This window comes from Solanum tuberosum, unplaced genomic scaffold (assembly GCF_000226075.1).
Source record: "Solanum tuberosum cultivar DM 1-3 516 R44 unplaced genomic scaffold, SolTub_3.0 scf00020, whole genome shotgun sequence".
Taxonomy (NCBI): domain Eukaryota; kingdom Viridiplantae; phylum Streptophyta; class Magnoliopsida; order Solanales; family Solanaceae; genus Solanum; species Solanum tuberosum.
Window position 1 is genome coordinate 2,348,621 of NW_006238946.1, and position 25,913 is coordinate 2,374,533.

The 25,913-nt window shown below is 34.6% G+C and overlaps 2 protein-coding genes and 1 long non-coding RNA gene across 6 annotated transcripts in view; 1 reads left to right on the forward strand and 2 right to left on the reverse strand.

Moving 5' to 3' along the window:
* Positions 1 to 6,226: 6,226 nt before the first annotated feature.
* LOC102603789 (uncharacterized) lies at positions 6,227 to 10,225 on the reverse strand. Of its 4 annotated transcripts, none has more exons than XR_366808.2 (4): positions 10,112 to 10,225; positions 8,315 to 8,405; positions 7,282 to 7,405; positions 6,227 to 6,717 (listed from the first exon to the last, which is right to left on the reverse strand). It is a non-coding gene; the product is annotated as an uncharacterized lncRNA (long non-coding RNA). The 4 variants fall into 4 exon arrangements; XR_001472439.1 differs by having other exon boundaries at positions 6,227 to 6,720; XR_001472438.1 differs by having other exon boundaries at positions 6,717 to 6,804.
* A 5,275-nt stretch (positions 10,226 to 15,500) lies between these two features.
* Positions 15,501 to 19,395, reverse strand: LOC102604344 (probable protein phosphatase 2C 47). The gene is made up of 4 exons (XM_006340807.2): positions 18,716 to 19,395; positions 17,790 to 17,984; positions 17,202 to 17,407; positions 15,501 to 16,469 (listed from the first exon to the last, which is right to left on the reverse strand). The coding sequence occupies exons 1-4, from the start codon at positions 18,923 to 18,925 to the stop codon at positions 15,914 to 15,916; spliced, it is 1,167 nt and encodes a 388-aa protein (XP_006340869.1). The 5' UTR covers positions 18,926 to 19,395; the 3' UTR covers positions 15,501 to 15,913.
* Positions 19,396 to 21,997: 2,602 nt separating this feature from the next.
* Positions 21,998 to 25,913, forward strand: part of LOC102578371 (glutamate receptor 3.6-like) — a 5,275-nt gene continuing 1,359 nt past the window's right edge. The window contains 7 exon segments of the mRNA XM_015305266.1: positions 21,998 to 22,261; positions 22,582 to 22,880; positions 23,002 to 24,353; positions 24,439 to 24,616; positions 24,619 to 24,715; positions 24,887 to 24,918; positions 25,004 to 25,410. Coding sequence (XP_015160752.1) covers positions 22,616 to 22,880; positions 23,002 to 24,353; positions 24,439 to 24,616; positions 24,619 to 24,715; positions 24,887 to 24,918; positions 25,004 to 25,410 — 2,331 coding nt within the window. The 5' untranslated portion in view covers positions 21,998 to 22,261; positions 22,582 to 22,615.

A 25,913-nucleotide genomic window follows, 5' to 3' on the forward strand; every position in this document is an offset into this window, starting at 1 on the left:
CATGAACCTTTTGTATCATATGAAGGCCTTGAGCAGCTGCATCGCTTTATCTTCGTCATCTTTTACTTGAACTTGATAAACTGATGCACATTGTTTTGGTGAACTTTTAAAGTCCAGTTATTTTCGAGTATATATATGTTATTCTATTGTCCATGGAGTGGCAAGTTTGATTGGATGGAAGTAAACTGTAATGTATTAATCTGGCTTGCAAAGTCTACTGTCATATGTGATCGTAATGCTATACATCCTCATTTTTTAATTGTTTCGTCTATCTACTAACGTTCTTTAATGTCTATCTATATACACTAATGATTCTGGGTATTCATTCACTGCTCCCTGAAATACTAATGATTCTTTCTCGGAGTTGGACAAAACCATGTTTCCTCCCTTAAATACTTCCTTAGACAAAACCATATTCTCTATTCCATGTGCTTCTACCACATGCATATGTTTGTATTGGAGATAATAGTGTAATGCAGATTTAGAGGCATAATTATGTATATTCAATTAGTTAGTTAATTTGTTGATCAGTTAGTTAGCAATGCAAGTAGTTAGTTACACAAGTTAGTTAGGTGTCAGGCAGTAGATTCCACATGTATATATAGTGGCATACTCCATCTTTTGTAATACACTTTATGAAATACAATCAGAAATTCCCCAAATTTGATTCTCTCTACTCGAGTTTGAACATGGTATCAGAGCATTGAGTCTGAGATTCAGATTCACAGCTATTCGATCTTGACTTTATTTTTCAGAGCTTCTGCCATTATCACAGGTTGAAGAAAATGGTGGAAACAACATCGGAAGGAAGTACAGCTGGGATTTCAGCTGATACTATTGATGGAATTGAGAAAAATCGAAATCATCCATTGTATCTTCATCCATCTGATACTCCGGGTAGTGTATTGACATCAATTCAACTCACAGGAACTGAGAACTACTCACTATGGAGCAGATCGTTGATGATCAATTTTAGGGCCAAAAGTAAGCTTGGTTTTGTTCTAGGAACATGTCGAAAAACAGATTATAGTCCAGAATTGGAGGAGCAGTGGGAGAAATGCAATGCATTCGTGTTAGCATGGATCATGAATACCGTATCCAAGGAGCTATTAAGTGGAATTGTGTATGCATCAGATGCAGCTATGGTCTGGGCAGATCTGAATGAACGATTCAACAAAGTCGATGGATCTAGAAGCTACCAACTCCATCGCGAGATTTGCACACTTAATCAAGGTAATTTGACAGTTTCTGGGTATTTCACCAAATTACGCCTCTTATGGGATGAATTCGATGCACTGGTCCCTCCACCTGCCTGTAACTGCGATAAATCTAGAACATATGTTGATCATTTACAGTATCTACGATTGTTTGTGTTTTTAATGGGACTAAATGAGGTGTACAGTCATGCTCGTAGTCAGATTTTGATGATGAATCCCATGCCTAGTGTGAGCAAGGCTTATGCTATGATAGTAGCTGATGAAAGTCAACGAGTAACAGCTGGATCTAGGACTGGTGGTGATCTAAATGAATCAATGGCTTTGTATGTTGGCAGAGGACGAGGTACTCATCATTCAAATGAATCCATGGCATTGTATGCTGATAGAGGAAGAGGTACTCATTATGATAGAGGAAGAGGTACTCATTATTCGAATGAGTCAATGGCTATGAACACTGGGAGAGGTGGATATACAAATAATGGATCTGGAAGTAATGGTGGATATTATAATCCCAGGCAGAAGAAAAATTGGCATCTCTTTTGTGACTATTGCAAGTTACATGGACACACTAAGGACATATGTTTTAAGCTCATTGGATATCCAGCTGATTGGAAATTCAAAAAAAAGGTTGGACCAGGGGGATCAACAGGCACAGGGAATGCTGGGAGAGATATAGCTAATCACGTTTACACTGACAGGGATACTAGAGATGAATTTGGATTCATGAATCATAGTTCAGCATATCCAAGACAAGGTTCAGTTAACAATCCATCAATCAGTACTTCTGGAGGAAATTTTGACAACATTGATACGGAGCAGCATATGGCAAACACTGTTATGGCAAGTACTGCAAATGCTCATATTGCAGGTATTCCTACTACTGTTTTTTCAGCAACAAATAGTAGTAACTTGCCAGATGCTAGTATTGAATGGATAGTGGATTCCGGTGCAACTTGCCACATGACTCATAATGTTAGAATTTTAGATGAGATATCAAACTCTAGTGTATGTGCAGATAAGAAAGTACACCTCCCAAATGGCCAATCTACCTTAGTTGCTCATACTGGTAATTGCAGGCTACCAACTGGTGATGTTTTGAATAATGTATTGGTTGTCCCTGAGTTTAAGTTTGACCTACTTTCGGTATCTCAATTGACCAGGCAACTAAACTGTTCTGTAACCTTTTTTCCTAAGCACTGTGTGTTTCAGGACCTCTTCAATGGGAAGGTGAAGGGGACTGGTAAAGAGCGGGGAGGCCTTTATTACTTTTCCAGCCATCTTTCAGATAATGTGGAGCAAGGTTTAATGGCACAAACAGAGAATTCAGAGGGTATTGTCTGGCATAACAGACTTGGTCATCCTCCAGTGAGAGTGTTGAAGCATTTTTCTTTACTTAAAAGATTCACAGATGAAGAAGCTTGTAAAAAATGTCCGATTTGTCCATTAGCTAGACAAACTAGACTGCCTTTTCCTTCAAGCTTGTCTAGATCACATGTTGTTTTTGATTTACTTCATATAGATGTTTGGGGGCCATATAGAACTCCTACTCATGCTGGTTTTAGGTATTTCCTAACTGTTGTTGATGATCACTCAAGAATGTCTTGGGTATTTTTGATGAAATTGAAAAGTGATGTTTTTGTTACACTCAAGTGTTTTCTTACTTTAGTTCATAACCAGTTCAGTAAGTCTGTCAAGAAGATTAGATCAGACAATGGGACTGAATTCTTCAACAGGGATTGTAGAACATTGTTTGAATCTTTGGGGATAATTCATGAAAGCAGTTGCCCTCATACCCCTCAACAGAATGGGGTGGTTGAGAGAAAACATCGACACATATTAGAGGTGGCCAGGGCTCTTAGATTTACAGGATCTATACCAATTAGATTTTGGGGAGAGTGTGTCTTATCTGCTGTCTATTTGATAAATAGAATGCCAACTGCAACATTGAATGATCAATCCCCATATGCTATTTTTCATGGTCATCAACCTAGTTTAACTCATATTAGAACCATTGGTTGTTTATGTTATGTCACCAAGGCAATTAGAGATGACAAATTTTCACCCAGAGCTGAGGCATGTGTGTTGTTGGGCTATTCAGCTACTCAGAAAGGCTACATTGTTTATAGTTTGTCTGAAAAACGATTATTAGTCAGCAGAGATGTTATTTTCAAAGAAGGTATATTTCCTTTTGCTGCACAAAAGGAGAAGCTTCATCTACCTATTTTTCCTGACAAGGATGTGATTTTTTATGAAGAAAGGCAACTGGCAGAACCAGTCCCTCACTTGGAGTGTAATGCAGATTTAGAGGAGGATGAGGCACAAGGTGGTGGTGATGTAGCAAATAGATATGATGTTATTGATGCAATTATTCCAAATCCAGTTATTTCTACTGAAATGGTTGTTGAGCAAAGAACAAGGCATTCTACCAGATCCTCAAAGCCTCCTGTTTGGCTAAAAGATTTTGTGACTAATGCAATTGATTCTGATCATCCTTATTCCATAGCCAATTACATATCTTACCAGCACTTATCTCCAAAATATCAAGCATTCCTTGGGAAGTTTTCTGCAGAAGTGGAACCTAGATGCTATGAGGAAGCTGTTAAGGATCCTAGATGGGTACTGGCTATGCAACAAGAGATTAAGGCATTGGAAGAAAATGGTACTTGGGAGATAGTCAAGTTGCCTGCTATGAAGTCAGCAATAGGATGTAAATGGGTGTTCAAAATCAAGTGCAAGGAAGATGGTACTATTGATAGATTCAAGGCAAGGCTTGTGGCTAAAGGATATAGCCAGACAGAAGGCATTGACTATCAAGAAACTTTTGCTCCTGTAGTTAAAATGGTCACTGTGAGATCAATTATTGCCTTAGCTGCAGTTGAAAACTGGAAGATCTTCCAAATGGATGTGTTCAATGCTTTTTTACATGGTGATCTTTTTGAAGAAGTATACATGGAACTACCTAAGGGGTTTGTTGGTACAGATAAACATCTTGTATGTAAGCTTGTAAAGTCATTGTATGGGCTTAAACAAGCATCTAGGCAGTGGAATGCTAAGCTTACTGAAGCACTTTGCCAATCAGAATACACTCAAAGTCATTTAGACTATTCTTTGTTCACCAAAAAGAGTACTGTTGGACAGGTTATTGTTTTAGTCTATGTAGATGATTTGTTAATCACAGGAAGTGATCCTGTACTGGTTCAGGATACAAAACAAGTGCTACACAATCACTTCAAAATAAAGGACTTGGGTGAATTGAGATATTTTCTGGGCATAGAGTTTTGTAGGTCATCATCTGGTATTGTAATGAGCCAGAGGAAATATGCATTAGAGTTGATTTTTGAGGCTGGGCTTGCAGGTGCACAACCAGTGTCAACACCATTAGAATGTAATCTTAAGCTGACTCCAACTGAGTATGGCAGTAGCAGTGCTGATCCCTTACTGCCAGATGTTAGCCGCTATCAAAGATTAGTTGGAAAATTACTCTACTTGACTAATACAAGACCTGACATTGCCTTCACTGTTCAGACTTTAAGTCAATACATGCAACAACCTAAACTCTCACATTGGAATGCAGCTATGAGAGTGATCAGGTACATTAAAGGTAATCCAGGGCTGGGCTTGCTCATGAGTTCTCATAAGGAATTCAGATTAACTGGATACTGTGATGCAGACTGGGCAGCTTGTCTCAGCACCAGGAAATCAGTTAGTGGATATTTGTTGAAATTTGGTGATTCATTGATATCTTGGAAATCCAAGAAACAGAATACTGTATCTAGGAGCTCTGCAGAGGCAGAGTATAGGAGTTTGGCTACACTCACAGCAGAGGTCGTATGGGTGGCAAGTCTGTTTAAGGACCTTGAGGTGGCCCTGCATACTCCTACATCAATATATTGTGATAGCAAGGCTGCAATACAAATTGCTGCAAATCCTGTTTTCCATGAGAGAACCAAGCATATCGAAATCGATTGTCATTTTATTCGCGAAAGGATTCAGCAAGGACTCATTAAGACCATATATATCAACACTAAAGACCAGCAGGCAGATTTGCTTACTAAAGCACTTGGTCGATCACAACATGCTTTTCTCTTGGCCAAGCTTGGAGTCCTGAACATTTTCAGTACATCCAGCTTGAGGGAGGGTATTGGAGATAATAGTGTAATGCAGATTTAGAGGCATAATTATGTATATTCAATTAGTTAGTTAATTTGTTGATCAGTTAGTTAGCAATGCAAGTAGTTAGTTACACAAGTTAGTTAGGTGTCAGGCAGTAGATTCCACATGTATATATAGTGGCATACTCCATCTTTTGTAATACACTTTATGAAATACAATCAGAAATTCCCCAAATTTGATTCTCTCTACTCGAGTTTGAACAGTTTGTTTCCATTTGTATGTTGTGAATATCTGAGTTTTGACAAAGTTACGTCTTTATTCCAGTGGCAATTTCATGCTTCATAAAGAACCACACACTTGTGTATCTACGACTCATTATGGGGTATGTGTAATTACCAACTGTATCTGTATGTACTATAGATTTACCAACGTATATTTATTTAGCACAACAATCTAAACGTATGCTGTTGTTTGTCACCCAGGTTTAATTTGCTGGACAATTCCTTTGCAGTTATAGCACCTTGCCACTCTATGCCCTGGTTACACAGGTATTATGTATGTCACGACGGATATAGCTAAATTGAGAAGTCAGAAGAGTATGATCCTCTCGTTAATGTTCGACTTTGTACACCATTATTCTCATAACCAACTTAAGGTTATGGATGACATGTCTCAAATTTTCTAGTTCTCTTTCCCCTTCTTGTTCATGACAAACAAACACCAATAGATGGGAGACTGGAGTGGGTTGGGTGAGGTAAATGAGGACGATGGCGTAGGGGAAATGGAAGGGGCTTTATTTTTTCCCTTCTCTTTAGGTATATTGTTAAAAATCATGTACAGGCTATTCCATTCTTAAATGTCGTCTACTTTAAACCGTCAACGGTATGTCCAGAGATCATAGACTACTTCAACATGTTGCACTTCCACAGTAAACTCGTGAATCGGACTATTGAATGAGATTGTAGATATTAGTAATATTTTCCGACAACAAAGCTTTGAACATATTATATTGCCTCTTTGCAGATGGGTACAAACTATAAGGCTGCATTGATTCCACAGAGAATAAGAGAAACGATCCATGGATGGGGAAAGGCAGCAAGAAGAAAAAGGAGGATGCGTACGTTCGTTCCCAGATGATTCAACTGTGCACACTGATACAAGCACCGTAATGTCACTCGAGGAATATGATCATGACCAGTTGGTTGATAGCCCTCGAACAGTGCATGGTGCAGGTACAGAAATTCAGTTACAGCCACCAACAACTGTCACAGAGGATCATCATTCATTAACACTTCAAGTCGTATTGGTACTCCTCTCCTTCGACCCTGTGCCTCTATTTCTTCCGCAACTTCCCCAAGTCTTCTAATATCAACATCATCTTCAATGCCTGCTAGAGGACATTTGGGTTTGGATAAACAATAACCACCATAGTGAAGTCGCAAAACAATACGAAGTGAAGTTGGTGTTGATACTTCTGCAGGTTTGCATATAACATTTATACTTGAAGATGTTTGACATGTGAATTCAAAGAAATATGCAAGGAGGAAAGAAATAGTTGCAAACATATTTGCCCCAAATTAGTCATAGTTCTCAATATTTTTTGCCAAGTTTTGGAAATCCCTGGTATACATAAAGGCTACCAACTCCATTTATTTACTTGTCCATTGTAACACTTCTTCCACTGTACACACGATATAAACTCGTGAACTCTAATATCAATTTCATCGAAGCAAAAGCTAGCTAGCCTTCTTCAGTATTAATCAAATTAAATTTCTTCTAAATCTAAGTCCTTAACTTCAATTATACATATTTCCCAACTCGAATATTTGTTCAGCAATGTCTTTCCGTTTATGAGGATCGCGAGTAATTATTACAACAGAATAGTTTCCAGAGCATGACTCAGACTACCAAACGATAAGAAAAGATGCCTAATGAAAATGTATAGCATTACCATAAGTCCCATGATATTCAGCTTTTCTCACTGGCATCTATACTTGATCCTGCATCCGCCAGTGCTTCAGCCATCATTTTTGCTCTATTCTGAGTTTGTCTTTCCACAGCAACCATATAGAAGCCTAACAAGCAAGATACAGATAAAGAACAACATCAAGTATTCAAACAGAAGAGCTAAAAATAATTTAAGCACTCAGCAGAGATTGGTCACAGTAAACACATAGATATATCCAAAATCTTGATGTATCATTAAACTATTCATAAATTTTCATTTGTCAAGAGAGTCATTGCGCATACTGAGAATGGAAGTAGATCATCTCAACAATCCATACCCCATAATGTCCCATGGCACCCCTCAAAGCGTTCTGGAACTAAAAGAACCTAAAAATTGGCATGTGAATCAAAATCTACAGTATATGAGTAATGATAATGAATTATGATCAAACTTTGATGATCACTATAAAAGGTGATGAGTTGATCCATTCGCCTAGTGGGGTTTTTGGTTCAGCGTTTATCATACTTCTCAGTTAATAAATTCTAGTTTGCACAAAGATGGTTGAGAATTAGTTATTCCAAATGTAAGAAAAAATTAAAACAAAATTATAACATACTGCATCAAGGAACAAGTTTTCACTTGACTCGGAAGATCTCTATGTTTGAACTGGTGGAGATGTAGAGTTTCTTCTAGCCAATAACTTTTCTGAAGCTCATGTGATTTTTTTTCTATAAGCTCTTTTCCTATAGAGCAAACACCTTTAGAATTTTAACCAATACCATAAGTTGATGAACACCACTACATGCAATATTTTTGGATGAATACGGTAAGCAGTTGGCAGTCACTAGGTACTTCTAGGTTAATAAAGAGCTTCGTTGAGGAGATTTCATATGTATTACATTATTAATTAAGTCTTGGCATACTAGCTAATTTGTTAGTTGTTGACTTTCTGCCAGTCCAGTACAGGCTAAAAATAACCATTGCTTGTCTAGAGAGAAAAATCTCAAGAAAAAATCAAAGGAGATTGATGGTATACCAACAGCACTTCCAATTGCACAGACCCATAAAAGCCTTCCTGACCATTTGTCAGCAACGATTCCTCTATTCCCAAATCCCATCAGCTAAAACTGGAGCAAAGACAGCACGTATTAGAATGTGAATTTCTCACCATGAACTGCAGCAGTAAAGTCCAGTTTAGCAAGGAAAACACATACTAGAATGTGAAATTTTCAACAGCTCCAAATGCTTTCACATTGTTCAATGTAACTGGTGTACAACGAAACATATCATTTTCATATTTCTAAGTCTTGGAAATCCTGGTATACATGGTTTCAATATTTTCTTACTGTTTAAATTGGTTTTCTTTCCTCACTTTCTACTGTAAAAAAGCAAACTGAAAAAACTAATTACCATTTACCATATGGTCACACTATTTTGCAGAAAATGGCTTCATAAAAGTACAGAATGCTCAAAAAGAAAGAAACAGACGAGAGCAACAAACATAATTAAATGAAATCCAAACACTCATGTGTGAGAGAATGACACTGTCAAATTGTTCTTCAAGGGACCAACAGATCAGCAAAATCAATGCCATTACCAGATATCAAATAGTGAATACTATTGGAAATGATTTCATGTACGAGACCTATTAATCAAAATGAACATATTGGAATTTTTTTATTTTTAATAACAAGGGAAACCCGCAGCCGCTACCCTTTGGGTGTGCACAGGGTAAAACCCCTGCTCCTATGCAATAGCTCGCAAACCACATAGGAGAGGTAACCCGCACTAGGCAAGCCTGGTGCGACGAGCTCGACCCAGAAGGCAAATCCCTTGCTTTCATTGGCAAGGGGTATCAAACTTGAGACCTCCAACATGGAAATCCCAAGCTCAAACCACTGGGCCACCCCTGAAGGGTTAACATATTGGAAATTTAATCAATTGAAGAAGCAGATTCTCATCTTTTCCCCTTTGCTGGGTGAAATGGTATAATATTTCATGTAAGATATGATGAACTAGAGGACATTAAAAAAATTGTTTCAAGAAGAAAAGACAGCACTACCAAAAAAAAGGAGGGAGAAGCTAAGAGGCAGGAAATAGGAACGACGGAACAAAAAAAAAGTAACTTTACGAGAGCAACACAACAAAGACGGAACTTTATGGGATTTTCTCCTTTGCTCAAACATATGTATTGGAAAATCAAGGGGTTTAGGAATCCAATTTTCCATCTCCTTACTTCTGACATTTAGGCACTCGGGTTCTAGTTAAAGGCATCTACGAAATTCCATCACTAATACTCTGCCTGCTGAACTGAGGTAGTAAATCAAACTAAATAATCCACCAATTGGATGATCACTTGGTTCACAACATGATAACAACAACATACCCAGTGAAATCCCACAAATAGGATCTGATATCCCATATGATCATTTGAAAAAAAGAAGTTTCCGACCGTAAAAGCTAAACATCTCAAGCTATTTCTGTTTGTATTCCTCACTCTTCTCTTTTCTCTATTTCTTCATGAATCATGCCAGTGCTTACACTTTTCATTTAGATCATAAAATAAGATCATTTTGCAAAAGGAACATTAGGAATATAGTGAGCACTTCATCTGTTTCACTCTAAAATGAAAATATAACAATAATTTTAATAGATAAGATAAATTTTCATGGAAGGAATAAGGCGGTGCTGTATTACAGTAGAAACTACTACAAAAAAAAAATCAGAAATAAGCTATTATACCAGAAAAAATTGATACGATAATGCATATTTTTGAGTTTCTGCGAGATTATTGATAAGAAAAGGAACAGGAGAAGGAAGAACAAATAATTACCAGTGGAAATGAGCTGCCGGTTGCCTGATATTCTACACTTTGATTTCGCCGGGATCGAGAGAGACAGAGATAGAGAAACCGGGTGGTAAGTGGCAAACGGGTAAGGGCTAAGAATTTGGGCTTGGGCTTATGGGTATTGCTTTGGGCTCAAATAACGCTTTTTTGAAAAATAAAAGAGCAACTTTCACATATAGCAAACAAAAAAATCATATTTGTATGTTATAACAAAGTTTGCATAATTGCACTCCATATCAAACATATATATGTATAATTCGCTATACATATACAATTGAAAGCTGTCTATTTCGCTATACATATATACAAAAGGAAGCAATTGTATAATTTGTTGGCTCCTCTTCAGAATTGTATAATTTCGCTGGCAGGCCATTTGTATAAATTGTTGTTAGCCTCTCGTTTGTATAAATCGTTGACAAAAATATTTGTATATAAAAAATCGCTCTCTTTCGCTTTATACAAACATAAATTATACATTATACAAACATAAAACTGGGCAGGGAAATATTTTTATTGTATAATTATAAGTGTATAGGACGAATATATATGTATTTGCATGTGTATATACAATTTTCTCGCGCTTTATACAAACAGAAACACAATTTATACAATTCTGTTGTATAAAACGAGAAAAAGAGAAATGCAAAAGAGAACTGGGCAGGGGAATATTTTTATTGTATAATTATAAGTGTATAGGACGAATATATATGTATTTGCATGTGTATATACAATTTTCTCGCGCTTTATACAAACAGAAACACAATTTATACAATTCTGTTGTATAAAACGAGAAAAAGAGAAATGCAAAAGAGAACTGGGCAGGGGAATATTTTTATTGTATAATTATAAGTGTATAGGACGAATATATATGTATTTGCATGTGTATATACAATTTTCTCGCGCTTTATACAAACAGAAACACAATTTATACAATTCTGTTGTATAAAACGAGAAAAAGAGAAATGCAAAAGAGAACTGGGCAGGGGAATATTTTTATTGTATAATTATAAGTGTATAGGACGAATATATATGTATTTGCATGTGTATATTCAATTTTCTCTCGTTTTATACAAACAAAAATGCAATTTATACACTTCTGTTGTATAAAGCGAGAGAGGCGAGCACAGAGGGAGTGAGCGAGAGAGGAGAGTGGCGAGCGAGAGTTTGAGAGAGAGAGGCGCGGGCAAACAGTTTGCTACAGGACACAATTAAATCAAAGTGTGATTATACCATTTAATTTGAACTAATAGTTTGCCATTATGTACAATTTTCCCAAAATAAAAAGAGTAAATTTCACGTATTGCCACAAGAATAAACTTAATTAGGCTTCTTAGCTATAGTTTACATATTTACATGTTGTAGCTATAATTTTGTTATAGGCAAGCGTATTTGTATAATTCGCTATTATTTGGTATTTATACAAAACGAAAATTCAAACTTTTTAAAAGATAATGATGATAATTTCAATTAGAATAAGGTAAACAATCCCTTAATTCATGGAACAATACCAAACATGACTTTCCTTCTTTCCGTAAATGTATAAATTGATTTCTATTTGTTATTGTATAAATTATTATTGATTGGTTCAATTCATTGATGATTGTAGTTTATGTGGAATCAATGTTTGTATAAATTAGTTATTTTCGTACATAATTGTATAAACAGATTCTTCAAATGTTGTTGTATTTGTATATTTTGTATATGTATAGGTTTGTTTTATTTTTGGTGGAATTAGTGTTTGTATATGTATAATTGATTGGTGACTGTAGTTTATGTGGAATTAGAGTCCGTATAAATTAGCTATTTACATTTGTAATTGTATAAAATGAGTAGTGACACTGACAACTGATTTATATTTGTATATTTTGTATATTTAGAATTCACATATTCTATTTTATTGGTGGAATTAGTGTTTGTATATGTATAATTGATTGATAATTGTTTATTATGTGAAATTATTTTTTGTATCAATGAGCTATTTTCGTCTATAATTGTATAAAAGGAGTAGTGACAATTGATTTGTACTTAAATATATGTATATGTATAATTCACAGCTGATTTGTACTTATATATTTGTCATAATATATTCCAAAGCTATTTTGGATGTTTCTTCATCCATAATTTTGATTGTATCTAATTATAATTATGAAAAATCATATGAAATTGCAGTCATATACAAATTCAAATCAAAAGGATAAGAATGAAACCACAAAAAAGGAAGAAACTTAACTGCATAACAATTGCCCTAAAAATTAGGAAGGCCGATTTGAGAGGGAAGAACTGAAATTTTCAAATTTTGAAATCAATTTGTGTTGAGGGATTTAAGGAGAAAATAAGGTAAATAATTATGAAGAAAGAGAAGGAATCATTTGTATAAATGGAAAGGGACAGCTACACGCTTATACAAAATATCACAATATTATAGAACATTTTAGTATATTTTACATATCTATAGATTAAAAGCACAAGATTCAAGAGTGTTCTTTATTCCTAAAGTTATGTGTCAAATAAAAATCAGTCACATAAATTTAAAGGCATAGAGTATTTTCAAAACATAACGATGCTTTGATTTCAAAGGGTAGCAAAATACATGTTTTGGTACCATAAAATATTTCATTCTAACCAAAAATCGCACATATTTATTATGTGGTCATAACTAGACGTGTATGAATGTATGTATGTGTGATCAATTATGTGTATGTATGTGTGGGCTAGAGTTTTTAAATACATAAATACGTGTAGAAGTATTGTAATTTGTATATATTGTAAAATTGTATAATCTCGCTATGTTCATGTAATGTTTTCAAAATAACACTATAAAGAGTTAGGTTGACATGATTATTATTTGTTGTTCAACAAAATATTTTTCAAATTTATAATTTTAATTTTGATTAAACCAACTCAATATATGCTCAAACGTTATCAATTTTGAAACAAAAGCCTACAAACATCAATATAAATGATCATCAAATCACCTAATGCACAAGTGAATACAGATTCAGATTCGTTTTTGATGAAAAAAATCGAGAAAAAGAACATAGCATAAGAAGAAGAAGTAGAAGAAGAATAAGAAGGAGGAGGAGGAGGAGGAGGAGGATGAGAAGAAGAATAAGAAGGAGGAGGAGGAGTCTGCAAAATTGTATTCATATTAATTTCTGTTAGTCAATTGTTTTTCTTTTACTCATCATTTGTATTTTTATTTTAAAACATTGTATTTCTTTTTTAGTTTGTAGTCATTCAAATAGGTATATAATGTATTTGTCACAATTCTATACATTATGATTGAATACATAATTTATAGAATTGTGACGAATACATTATAAGAAGGGAAATAGAAACTTATTGGTATTCATTTTTTCGTTTGAAATACAAAATCATACTGAAATACAACCTGATTTTTGATATACTAACTTAGTAAGACATATTTTGTATTTTATTTGGCTAAAGCAATATAATTTTTATGAATACATAATATATAAAATTGTGCGACGAATACATCACATGAAGGGGAATACAAAATTATTGGTATTCATTCTGCGTTTGATATACAAAATGATATTGAAATACAACCTAATATTTGAAATAAAAACTGAGCCAGAAAATACTTTCTGCAAATTTAAAATGAAATAATAATATATCAAAACTGGATTTTGAAATATAAATACAATTTATTTTGAATACAACTTATTCTATGTATTATGTATTCATCGCATATTTTTCAATATCATTTCGATTTACAACTAATTTGTATTTATATTTTGGTATATACTTCACAACTGCCTTTATTTCTGTACTTGAACTAGAATGTCAAAGAGTTGTATTCATCATAAATCAATACCAACAATTTTTATATTTTAAATTAGTTATACATATCATTATGTATTCGAATACATTTCGGATGAACACATATTCAAAGAAGTTCAAACATTTAAATATTCAAAACAAAGAGCATTAGAAATTTTCCAACACTTCCACTCATATAAGATATAAAATACAAACTATTGTTTAAAAAAAAAAATTTGAAATTCTTAAGAACAAAGGGAAAAAATGCTAGAAAGAAAAATGGCAACATATGCTCTCTCAAAAACATAACTGACGTTAAATTTTAATTATTATTTTTTATATTTTTTGAAAATTTCTGTTCCATGATTTTCTCTATTTTGTTATTAATTATTTGTATTCTTTCAAATTAATCAAAATAAATAAATATATAACTCAGCCCTTAACAAACTAAAATATTGACATTTTAAATAAATAGTGAAATTGTTGCTAAGAAGTCCCATTAAAAATTAAAATATTGTTGTTTTGAAAATTTTCCCTAAAATTAATATTTGCCGGTTATTATTTCAATGAGCGGCTTTTTATATCGATCCTGATATCAATTTTAGTTAATGCCTCCAAAGCTCCAACTAAACATTGGATAAATTTAGTCCCAAAATTTAAACTAGGTTAAAAAGTTGTGAAAGAATGTTTATCTTAATAAGAATCGTGCATTCTAGTTATATCGACAAATAATGTTTTTAATAGTTCAACTAAAATATAAAGAAAAACTATGAGTAATATTTATCTGCAAGAACCATTTGTTTTAAAACAAAAAATGGATTTGAACTGCTGTTTGCAACAAATTTTAAACATATGGAAAATAAATAAACCACACAAATAAAATTTGAAGAAACATGAATATATTAATAAATATGCGGGTACAATTCTGTTTCTCCCTTGATTCTACTCTCCCAAGATTTATCCATGATTCGAGGGTCGTTAGTGGCGTATTTCTCGAACTATGATGATTTAGATTTGACCTCTATATGAACATTCCATCAACTTATGGAATATTCAAGATCTTGATCTTTAAAAATACCCAAGAGTTTAGTGGCGTATTTCTTGAACTATGATGATTTAGATTTGACCTCTATATGAACATTTCATCAACTAATGGAATATTCGAGATCTTGATCTTTAAAAATACCCAAGAGTTTATGGGATATTTTGAGATGTCTTTTCAGGAAATTTAGTACCCTTTATGTAGGCATAAACTAAGGTTTAGGGTTGAGTAGACTCCAAGAATTCTAATTGAAATTGAACACACCATCTAGAGTTCCAATTTGAATTGAACACTTCTTGTAGAGTCCGCAAAATTTCAATGTTTACAACCGAATCTAAGAAATGTCCAAAATAGAAATAATTTATTTTGGAAGGATCAAATATGCACTTGTCGGCATTTATGAAGAGTCCGAGTAAAATAGTGTGTATCAGTGGCACACTTCTGTATTACTCAAGTGCGTGCTTTTACGGAAGATCCATTGTTACAAGGGAGTAGATTTGAGGGATTTGTCATGCATGTGCTTTTGGCAAGTTGATCAAACATAGAAGCTATTTAACAAAAATGAAGAGAGATCAGTGTTTCCCCTTTTCATACATAGTCACATTACATCATATTTGCACCAGTAATGCTCAGCTTTACAATCATTTTGTAGAGAAAGGAAACTTTTCAACTTTTTCTTCTGAGTTCTGGAGGGAAGGAAAACACAATCCCCTCATTTCATAGATTTATGGTCTTGGTATAAATGCATCTTGTATCTTATATTGATATCAGTACATAATTTGAAGAATAGTAACAGCAAAAGGACAAACATTGAGTTCTTGGAGACTCCAAGGTTACAGGAGCTCCGTATTTGTCGTCATCATCAACAATCAATATGAACCATGGCCAGCAGAAACTCAGAAAAATTGCTGACCATGGTGTATGCTAAGATATATCTGTACAAACAGCTGCCGAACTCTCCTTCATATGTCACTCAACACCCCCTTTAAGAGATCCAGTCCTTCAGCTGATATACTTCTCCTTCTTGTAGTTTTTGGTATTTCAATTCGAGGTGGTGGATCAGGAGAGAAGCAGATTACAAGAACGGTTAGATTATCACAACAGTTACGCTTCAGTGCCTCTTTGACAAGAAATTTTGAGCATTTCTCGGGATCATTATGCAGCATGAGCTCCTTTCTTACGATTGTTACTGCATATTGGCTACTCATGACATCCCATAAGCCATCGCAGCCAATTATCAAGAATTCATCCTCTTCTGACAGGACTACCTCTTCAAACTCTGGGTCAGAGATCAACAGGCCCTTTGAACCTTTGGCACCCTTTATGTGCCAGTCACCCAGAGCTCGTGCAACTGACAGTTGGCCATTGAGGTAGCCATCAAAAATGACGCCCCCTAGTTTTTCAATTCTCAACTTCTCAGAAGTAGCGTTTGGTTTGTGGTCTTTTGACAATTCAATTGCTCTTCCGCGCTTCCCTAGTACAGCTCGAGAGTCCCCAGCATTAGCTATCAGCATGGTCCTGTGTATTACAACAAGATACAACATATAAATGAGTTGTTGCCATTTCAAAAAGGAAGTGTGTATATACTATTTATATATTGATATAACAAATAATAACGTAAGTAGAATGTGCCTTCATAAGTGAAAATCTGAACTAAAAATGGGAATGATATGCCATATGGAATGTAGTATGAAGGCCAAAATCAGTAGGAAGACCATTTTTAAGAGATAGACTTACACATTTCAAACCAGTAATGCAATCTACTCGGACATGAACTTTGAACAACATAAGGACCTATGCATGTGTTTAAAATACTCTTTTCGAATCAAATAAAAGCCTTGTCATCTGTATACTAAACAGAGTAAAATTTGGAGAATTCCTTGGAAAAGTTGCAAAACCCACATGCCAAAAGTAAAACTGGACTAACATGAGCCATCGACATTTGCCTTACAAAGCTAATGAAGCAAACAACACCAAACAACTACTGTGAATTGATCTTTTGGCTACATATAGACATGAGCAGCATTTAGTTCAATATGAGGAGAAACGATGACTATCATCAATTTCTCTTCCAATTTTTTTGGTACAAAGGGATTCTACCACTATTTGATCAAAACACAGACAATACTTCAAGAGATTCATAAATTAATATAATTAGGGACAGTGATGGTTTCAGTACTTGTTACCCCCTTCGGATACGAAGAATTGGAACTTAGGACTGAACTACACAAAAGCAGATCAATATCTTACCTTCCTAAAATAAGTGCAATCAGAGCAGTTGTTCCAGAGGAACTATCGAGAGACTTCGTATCTGCTAACGTATTATCGGCTTTCTGAAAAGCATTCCTGACAGCTTTTTTAACCATTGATGGGAAATGGGAATCCTCTAAAATAAAATTAAGGAGATTATTTTGAGTGAATGATGCAGCATCAATGCCACCGTGCCCATCAAACACCTGGGAGTACAAAAACAACAATCAGACAAGTAATATCATCAAAACCCAAGGAATTCACTATTCAAGTTGGCGCATTCTAGTTGATATCATACAACTACCAATAACTAGATAACAATCATTGAAATCAAAATAATGTGGCATATTAAAAAATAATACTAGTGCTCAGTTTTCAGCTTTCTAATTTAAATACTGAATGTTTAAATTTTATGACTAGTACTAGAATTCAATACAAGACATTCAAAGAGCACCAGTGACATCAGGTTGTATCAGCCAAAAAGCTTGTTTTGCCTTCACATACATAATGTAATTTTCAACAAATGTATGCAGTACTTCAGCCCCTCCTCAAAAACTGATAGTTTGAATCAAATAAGAAATTACATACACCATAATATGCTCCTTGTGAAAGAAGACCTTTGGATTCATCAACTTGTTCCCGGAGATTATCAATACGGATATGTTCATCTTCCATGTACTGTTTGGGTCCCATCTCAGAGTAGCTTCCCGAGCGAAAGATGGGGACATATGCACAATTGTCACTTGATGGTGATTTGAGACCAAGCATTACTGTATTTGGTTCCTACAGATTTATAAGACAAATACAACTTTCAATTCGCAAGCAGACTAAACACACACTGACAGATAAAAAGCCTCTCCAGCTAACAACCTACAACTGTATATGCTTGCGAAACAGTTATTGTGCACAAATTTATATATGAAAAGCAATTTGAGTAATGCAATAAATGGAAGTTCATCAACAGCTTATAAATCATGATGGACCTACAAAGCCAGAGTTGGCATAATCATCATGGTATTAAAATCATAAAAGCGGGAAACAGTCGGAAGATATTAGAAAATCTTTTAACGGTTTACTAGAGCAGATCAAGCTATTCAATATCGAAATGAAGAACAATGTCTGCACTGGGATCTACTTTTCACTGCTAACAATACACCAGAACAAGGATTTAAAAGCAGGCACTGTTGTTAATTAGCAAGTAATTAGGATTGCCACTAGTAAACAATCAACAGGAACCACCGCGCATATCCGATCCAATTTTCCTCTTTTTGCTTTTCAAATAATTCATTTCCACAATAGGAATGTACTGATCAAGCCTCACAGATCACCCCTCAAGCAATTGATACAGAATCCTTCTAAAGGATATAACTTCAGTACATAACATACATCACACATACTATTTTGCAATCAAAAGACTTGCTCTTTTCTACATAATTAAACAACTTGAGGTTCTGCAAGCATAAGACCAAACTATCATGTAAAAAAAGGAAATTTCCAAATTGGGATCCACTCACCAATGCAGAAGTAGCTCCCAAGCTTGCTTGGCTGATACAATGCCTCATCCCTGGATGGTTTCTTGGTGGTTTCCCTGCATTTGGCTGACTCAAACCATCAGACACTTCCTGATTTTCTTCAATTGCTGACATATTTCCCTTACAGAACCCATTTTCAATTTCCCCATTACAGGGTGACATATTGGTGCCTGGAGCCATCATTTCTTTCATTCACTCCATCAATAGATCCCTTAATAGTGTGCATTTGCTTTCATGGTTTAATTATTAAATGTTCTTTCTTCACATGGACAGCTGTGTGACTGTTTCTTGATCCCAGGTCAGTAACACCACAAGAACCCACATTTTTAGGCAGAAAATGAGTATGACAGACCCTTCTTTGAAATTGAGAAAGAAGCAAAGTCACCCACATGCCAAGATTTGAGATTACCCAAATGGTACAAGATCTGGAAAAATTAACAAAGATTGATTAAACCAAAAAAAGTAAAGAAACAAAACATTTTGTAAATGTGTAGTTGCAAGAATAAGAGATTAGATGAATGTATATGGATAATAGAGTGGCGATCCCAGCTTTGAGCTTTTTTCATGGCCGGCTTTCTAGGTTATGGCGATTGGGAGATTGGGTTTGTTACACGTGGCACTCTCATTGGATGGCTGGTATTTTCGTTGACCACAACCTTGTATTTTGCCACTAACAAGAAACTAATTATTCATACTCGATATTTATATCAAATTACACTATTTTCGTTTCATTAGTTATCCATATTTCTAAAAATAATTGTGTTTTTTTAATAAAATCGAGATAGAATTAATTACTTCCTCTATCAGGCAATAGTTATCCACTGTTAATAAATAATAGGACCCTTTGAATATATTAAATGTAATGCTTTGAGAAAGATATTAGACATTGAATAGTATCTAATATCAAGGTAAAACTAGATTGTGTTACTATTAATAGCAAAAAAAATCATTAAATGTGTATACCTTAACTTAAGTTAGATAAAATTATTTCTCAGAACACTAAATATTACCCTACAATTCTCTAAACCATACATTAGACAATTGTGTTTGTATTTCTTCTCTTACTCCTCTTAGAAATTGCATGTCAAATTAATAAGAGATCTTCTTCTATAATTTGTATTAAGTAATCGTAGTTAAATAATCAACTAAATACAAATATACAGTAATTAATTATAATTAAGTTATATATAAATGACACATGTTATACATTTATTAATTAATTTAATATAAATAGCAGGTTTTTATTAAATTAATACAAGTGGTAAAGATTAATTAATGGTTAAAGAAATGCAAGTGGAAAATATTTAAAACCCCATATTATGCAGAACATTTGTGGCCAATCTATCTCAATGATTAACCAAGGATGTGGTTTCAAGGCTTCTTCTCCTTTAATAATAGGTTTCGGATTCAAATTTTGCGTATGAAAAAATATTTGAGTAAAGAGCGCTATCCCAGAAATGGGCCTCTATCAAAAACAAATTCAAATCAATCTGACTATTCAATACAATTCGAATTAGTCGAACAATAAAAAAAAACTATCTCAATGGAGTAGGTAGTAGTACACTTTTGACCTTTTCCCAAAAAGAATGATACTTTATGTAGATATGACAATTGTTTGTTTATTTTTTTTACTCCCAATCAAAAATTTCAATGGGTGAAAAGAAATTGATTTAATAATATCATCACTCAATTAATGTTTATCATGTAGAAGTTATACATTTTGTTTATTTTATTGATAATTTTTTTAAAAAAAAATAATCATTAATTAAATAATCACTTAAAAAATTAAAATGAACATGACATCAAATACGTACCGACAAAAATACGAATAATTGAGTTATTTAATGTTAAACCCAACTCTGAACAAAAAGAAGTGTCCATGTAGTAGGCACGATGATCACTTTGGAGCAGGACCACTTATAGAAAATTTAATGAAAAATTGTGTTGGATATATTCAAAATGTCCAAATATAAAAAAACAAACACATATAAAAAGAGACGAAGAGGCTGCTCATTTTCATGAAAATTTATCTGTATCAATATTTATATCAAGTTAATAAATATATGATACATATTTATGCATAAAGTTTATTTTATAAAATCTTATTAATAATTAACAAATTTATATGATTTGATGCATACATACCGACAACATATTCCAAATCGGGCCATTAGCCAATGCATGGGGACCTCAGGTGTTGACCTAAGCCACATAAGTCTAAGCCAAGCTCCTTTTTCTTTACTAACTTTTTTGTTTATAAATATTCTAGCTATCGTTAGCCATTGATTTGTTGAAAATAACAAGTTAGAAGATAGATTGTGATATTCGTGACAAAAGACAGGTTAATGAACACGGGCTGATGAACATATGAAGGCCGGTCAAAAAGAAAGAGTAATAGATTTTAAAATTGGTAAACTTTGAATAAGACTGCATATGATATTTTAAGCAAATAATACTATGTAAAAATATTAGTCATACTATCTCGACAGAGTGGTAGAGAAATTTGTTGGACCTTTAATCTTATTTCATCAAACTCGATCAAAAGTGTGGAGGTTATGCCCCATGACACAAGGATCCACATTCTAAGTTCCCGACTATAGTATAGTAAGTAGTTTGGGAACAATTATACAACCGCGACATTGATTATGTCTTACAATAGTAAGAAAAATCATTTAAAATTGATTAACAAGCTTATAATAAACACGTACTCGTATTTCTTTTTTTGAAATTCCAAAATAATCCGATAAATTTTTAATAAATAGTTAAACTTCAATAAGAATGCAGAGTCATTAAGGATGTTTATAACTTCCTTTTGGGCACATAGCTTAGTGGGCAAGTCCAAATTATATATAATAATAATGGAAGTTGGAAGAAAGTGAACATTTTATACCATTATCTACTGTCACACGTATTCTTTAGCATACACAAAGACGCACATTTTTCATGTGTTTTTGCTACAAAAATTTTTTCATTCAGTCTTCTGTGTTCATATTTAGCTCAACTAAATTCGAATTTATATTGGAAGTCTCATATTGTGAGGTAAAATGCTTCTTAATAAATACGGCTTTATACTCGAGGACTCTCAAATCTAAATTTTTTGAAGGAAGAAGTATTTATCAATGCAGTACAACTCTGATGGGTATTTGTGCTACAGAAACAACACTTTTTTTGTCCTATTTTCTTGGCAATGATACCTGAGTGGGTTCACTATTCAATCATCTTTTAGTTCCAACCAAAAATAGCAAATTCAGATTTTGTAAGTCATATATGAACTAGGTGAAAAAAATCCAGTTAGCTCGGTTGATTGATTATTTGAATTTTGAATTCATAAAAGTAGAAAAGTTCATATTTTTTTCTTGCTGAAACTCAAGATTTCAATATTTGCACTTATTTGCTTTGCCCTTTATGCTTTATTAGTGGGGAAGAGCAGAAGCAGATACCCCACTAAAGAAAACTACAGCTTTGTTTCCTTTTCCTTCTGCTTCTTGTTCTTTATTTTCCCCCTTTGTCATGGCGGTTTGATGTTCTGTAAGTAAATTGTCCCTATCCAATACTCAATCCATATTTTCTCAAGATTCTGTTCTGCTCTTTTCAGAGTTTTAATATTCTTTTTGTCTGCTCCATTATCTTCGAATGAAATATGGCTCATTTCACACTCTGGGTGGGAAAATTACTGTTCATGTCCTTCTAGTGTGAAATTGAGGCTACCCCTTTCTTCCTTAATCCCCCTTTTTTGTAATATGCTTTGACTGAACTATTATGTGTTTTGAATTCTTGATGTTACTGCTTACTAAGTATACTTTCTGTTAATGTATATTTACTAAATTTTTCCTATCTGTGCCTAGCAGTGTCAAGATTGCACATTTTGTACCCAAGTTCACTATGAGACTATTCTGGACATTGATTTTGATAGTTATCTACAATGGGTATTCTTCAGAGGGGGTTAATTCAACTCTTTCTGCAAGGCCTAAAGTTGTGAACATTGGGTGTATGCTGTCTTTCAATACACTGGTTGGGAAAATTACTAAAGTCGCTGCGGAAGCTGCCGTTGAAGATATAAATTCCAATCCAGATGTTATTGGAGGAACTAAGCTGAATATGATAACATTGGATAGTAATGGCAGTGGATTTCTTGGAATAGTTGAGGGTAAGCTAGCCCTTTGCAAATATCTGTAATTTTGTTACTTTTGTGGATAGCATTTTCATTGTTTCTATAATTCTGTTCTTGCTCTTTGAGTTTTATGTAAATTGTTTGGTTTTTATTACAGCTATCCGTTTCATGGAGACGGATACTGTGGCCATTGTTGGCCCCCAATCTTCTGTTATAGCTCATGTGGTATCAAACATTGCGAATGAGCTGCAGGTCCCTCTATTATCATTTGCAGCCACAGACCCCTCTCTTTCTTCGCTTCAGTACCCGTTTTTTGTTAGAACTTCCCCAAGTGATAAGTTTCAAATGGAAGCGATAGCTGAAATGGTTGAGTACTATGAATGGAGAGAAGTGATTGCTATATATATTGATGATGATTTTGGAAGAAATGGTATAGCTGCATTAGCAGATCAGCTGGCCAAGAGACGATGTTCGATCTCTTACAAAGCAGCTATGAAACCTGGAGCAACATTGGATGATGCCCGGGATGTTTTGGTTCAGGTTGCTTTGAGGGAATCACGAATAATGATTGTTCACACTTATCCTACAAAGGGTCTGGAGATATTCTCTATGGCACGGTATTTGGGGATGATAGATAAAGGATATGTGTGGATTGCTACAAATTGGCTCTCAACTATCCTTGATGCTGGTAGTCCCCTTTCTTCGGATGAAAAAGAGAACCTTGAAGGGGCTATCACCTTGCGTATACACACTCCAGGTTCAGAATTGAAACAGAAGTTTGTCTCACAGTGGAGCAATTTGACAAGGAAGGCAGGACTTACTGGATCTTCAGGAATGTCCACTTATGCGCTCTATGCTTATGATACTGTGTGGCTACTTGCTCGTGCCATCAATGAATTCTTTAACCAGGGTGGAAATGTTTCATTTTCTAAGGATCCAAGGCTAACTGAACTGGATAGTGGAAGTATGAATCTTGATTCTATGAGCATCTTTAATGGAGGGAATATATTGCGAGACAGCATTTTTAAGGTTAATATGACAGGTGTAACAGGACCATTTACTTTCACTTCTGATAAGGAACTCTTCCGCCCTACTTTTGAAGTCATTAATGTGGTTGGTACAGGTTTTAGGAAAGTTGGTTATTGGTCTGAATACTCTGGTTTATCAATTGTGCCTCCCGAAACACTGTACTCTAAGCCGGCAAATCGTTCCTCTTCAAATCAACAGCTACATAGTATAATCTGGCCTGGACAAATAACGGAAAAACCTCGTGGATGGGTTTTTCCAAACAATGGGAGACAACTGAAAATTGGAGTCCCTAACCGAGCTAGCTTTCGTGAATTTGTTGGAAAGGTACCAGGCGTTGACTCATTCAGAGGATACTGTATTGAAGTCTTCACTACTGCCATAGACTTATTGCCTTATGCTGTCCCTTACAAGCTAGTTGCCTTTGGCGATGGTCATAACAATCCAGATGATACAGAGCTAGTACGCCTAATCACAGCAGGAGTGAGTATAAGACTACTAGGTTCCTGATGTAGTGTCATTTGAACAATGTGCTTTCTAACTGTATCTACTTGATCTCTTATTTCAGGTTTATGATGCAGCCATAGGTGACATAGCAATTACAACTAATCGAACAAAAATGGTTGATTTCACTCAACCGTACATTGAATCTGGGTTAGTTGTAGTGGCAACAGTTAAGGAGCAGAATTCTAATGCTTGGGCTTTTCTCAGTCCATTTACTCCTAGGATGTGGTGTGTCACTGGTGTTTTTTCTTAATTGTGGGCACTGTAATTTGGATTTTGGAACACAGATTGAATGATGATTTTCGTGGACCTCCGAGTAAACAGATTGTCACTGTTTTATGGTGAGTTGGCAAAACATTACTAAATTAGTATATATTTACCTGATGAAAGAGTATGTCATATATTGTTCGCTCTTCCTTGACCTTCGCCCACACCTTGTAGTTTCCACTTGCCAAATTTCACTTTGCAGAATATCAAACTCTTGACCCTTTCTATGTAAAACTCTTTTGCAGGTTCAGTTTTTCAACTCTCTTTACTGCCCAGAGTAAGTAACCTATGCTGGTTGAGTTACTTGTGTACTACCCTTTGAATGAACTTCTATAACAAAAAAAAAACACTTTTGTATGCAGGAGAAAACACTGTCAGCACCTTTGGCCGTATTGTCCTTCTTATATGGCTATTTGTGGTTTTGATAATAAACTCAAGCTATACGGCCAGTCTCACCTCAATTCTTACAGTGCAGAAACTTTCTTCCCCAATTACCGGAATTGAAAGTTTAGTAAATACAAAGGAACCCATTGGTTATCAGTTGGGTTCATTTGCCCGTAACTATCTGATTCAAGAACTTCGCATTGATGAATCTAGACTTGTTCCTCTTAACCTCCCTGAAGATTATGCTAAAGCTTTAAAAGATGGTCCTAGCCGTGGTGGTGTTGCAGCAGTGGTAGATGAGCGTGCATATATGGAGCTTTTCCTCTCATCGCGTTGCCAATTCAGTATTCTGGGTCAAGAATTCACAAAAAATGGATGGGGGTTTGTAAGTAGCTCTCTGTCAACTTCACCTTTTTGCTTTTACATGTCTTTGTCAACTTCACCCACCCTTATACATGTGAACCTGCCTTTTATGAATTTGTCTCACACCGTGATGAATTGACCATACATGCATATATGCCAGGAAATGACAAGTATCCACATGAAAATATGCCAAGAAAGTTTATTTTTTACTGATGCATGGTTTTCTCCATTGTTCCTTAGAGTTAGTAGTTATAAGGAATAATCCTGCTTGAAACATCATACTACTGTTAGCTCAGGAGACCTGAAATTTGGGACATCATTCTTGACATAACATGGTGCTTCTTTCACACAAAATTTGTCCCTTAGGGGATCCATTGGTCAGAACATTAAAGGAATGAATACAAGTACAAATATTGGGTGTGTTTGGTACGAAGGATAATGTTTTCCAAATCAACTCATTTTCTGACTTCCCAGGAAAACATTTTCCAAAACTTTCCTCCAACTTCAAATTACAATTTTTTTTGT